The 863-nt window shown below is 49.0% G+C and overlaps 1 protein-coding gene across 5 annotated transcripts in view; it reads left to right on the forward strand.

Moving 5' to 3' along the window:
* The window catches only part of LOC106945978 (adhesion G protein-coupled receptor L1), a 54,826-nt gene that overhangs the window by 29,927 nt on the left and 24,036 nt on the right, over positions 1 to 863 (forward strand). For all 5 annotated transcript variants that reach the window (XM_015030007.1, XM_015030008.1, XM_015030009.1 and 2 more), the window contains one exon: positions 245 to 452. In XM_015030007.1, the coding sequence (XP_014885493.1) occupies positions 245 to 452 (208 nt within the window). The remainder of the gene's footprint in view (positions 1 to 244; positions 453 to 863) is intronic.

An 863-nucleotide genomic window follows, 5' to 3' on the forward strand; every position in this document is an offset into this window, starting at 1 on the left:
CTGAAATCAGAGGTGTTTTAAATCTCTCTCTTCTTCTCCCCATTCTTCTTTTTCTCCGAATCTCTGCATCGTCATCTGTAATTCAATTCATTTTTTCCCCCTTCTTGCTTTCATTCATCCCCCCCACCCCTCCTCCTGACACCTGCCTCTGCTTTCCTCCTCTCTTCCTCTTACGTTGCCTCCGTTCTCTTCCCCGTTTCTCTCATGCTGCTTTCCACCTGCTCTCCTAACGCCCGGCTCTTAGTTTTCGTGTGCCCCGGCTCGCTTCTCAGCATCCAGCCAGACTCCTCGCTCCTGGAGGCGGAGCATCAGTCCGGGGCCTGGTGCAAAGACCCCCTGCAGGCCGGAGACAGGCTGTACGTCATGCCGTGGACGCCGTACAGAACCGAGGTCCTGTACGAGTACGCCTCGTGGGACGACCTCCGACAGAACAGAGTCACCACCACCTACAAGTGAGTTTGTCTTTGGACCCGGCTCTGATTGCTGTTGGCCCAGTAGCACTCGCACTCAGAAACCCAGAAAGCATCATTGCCCTCATCCCCTCCGGTGTAAACATGCAACAGCGGAGAGAGGAATTCCACACATTTCCACAAGACCTTTGAGAAAATGCTACATGGAGGGATGAGACTTTTTAAAATCTGTGTGTGTGTTTTGGTCCGTCTGGCATTGAAGAGTAATACAGAATTTCCAAAAAGTAATTATTAAATGCAGAGTCAAGGATGGTAGTTATCGTGTGACGGTGTGAAGACGTTGTGCTTCATCAGGACCTGGACAACTTCCTGTGATTTATGACATGGTGAATTCTGCTCTCTGGAACAGAATAGAATAGAATAGAATAGAATAGAATAGAATAGAATAGAATA

Source organism: Poecilia latipinna, unplaced genomic scaffold (assembly GCF_001443285.1).
Source record: "Poecilia latipinna isolate Pla-1442-1.1 unplaced genomic scaffold, P_latipinna-1.0 Scaffold169, whole genome shotgun sequence".
NCBI classification, from domain to species: Eukaryota; Metazoa; Chordata; class Actinopteri; order Cyprinodontiformes; family Poeciliidae; genus Poecilia; species Poecilia latipinna.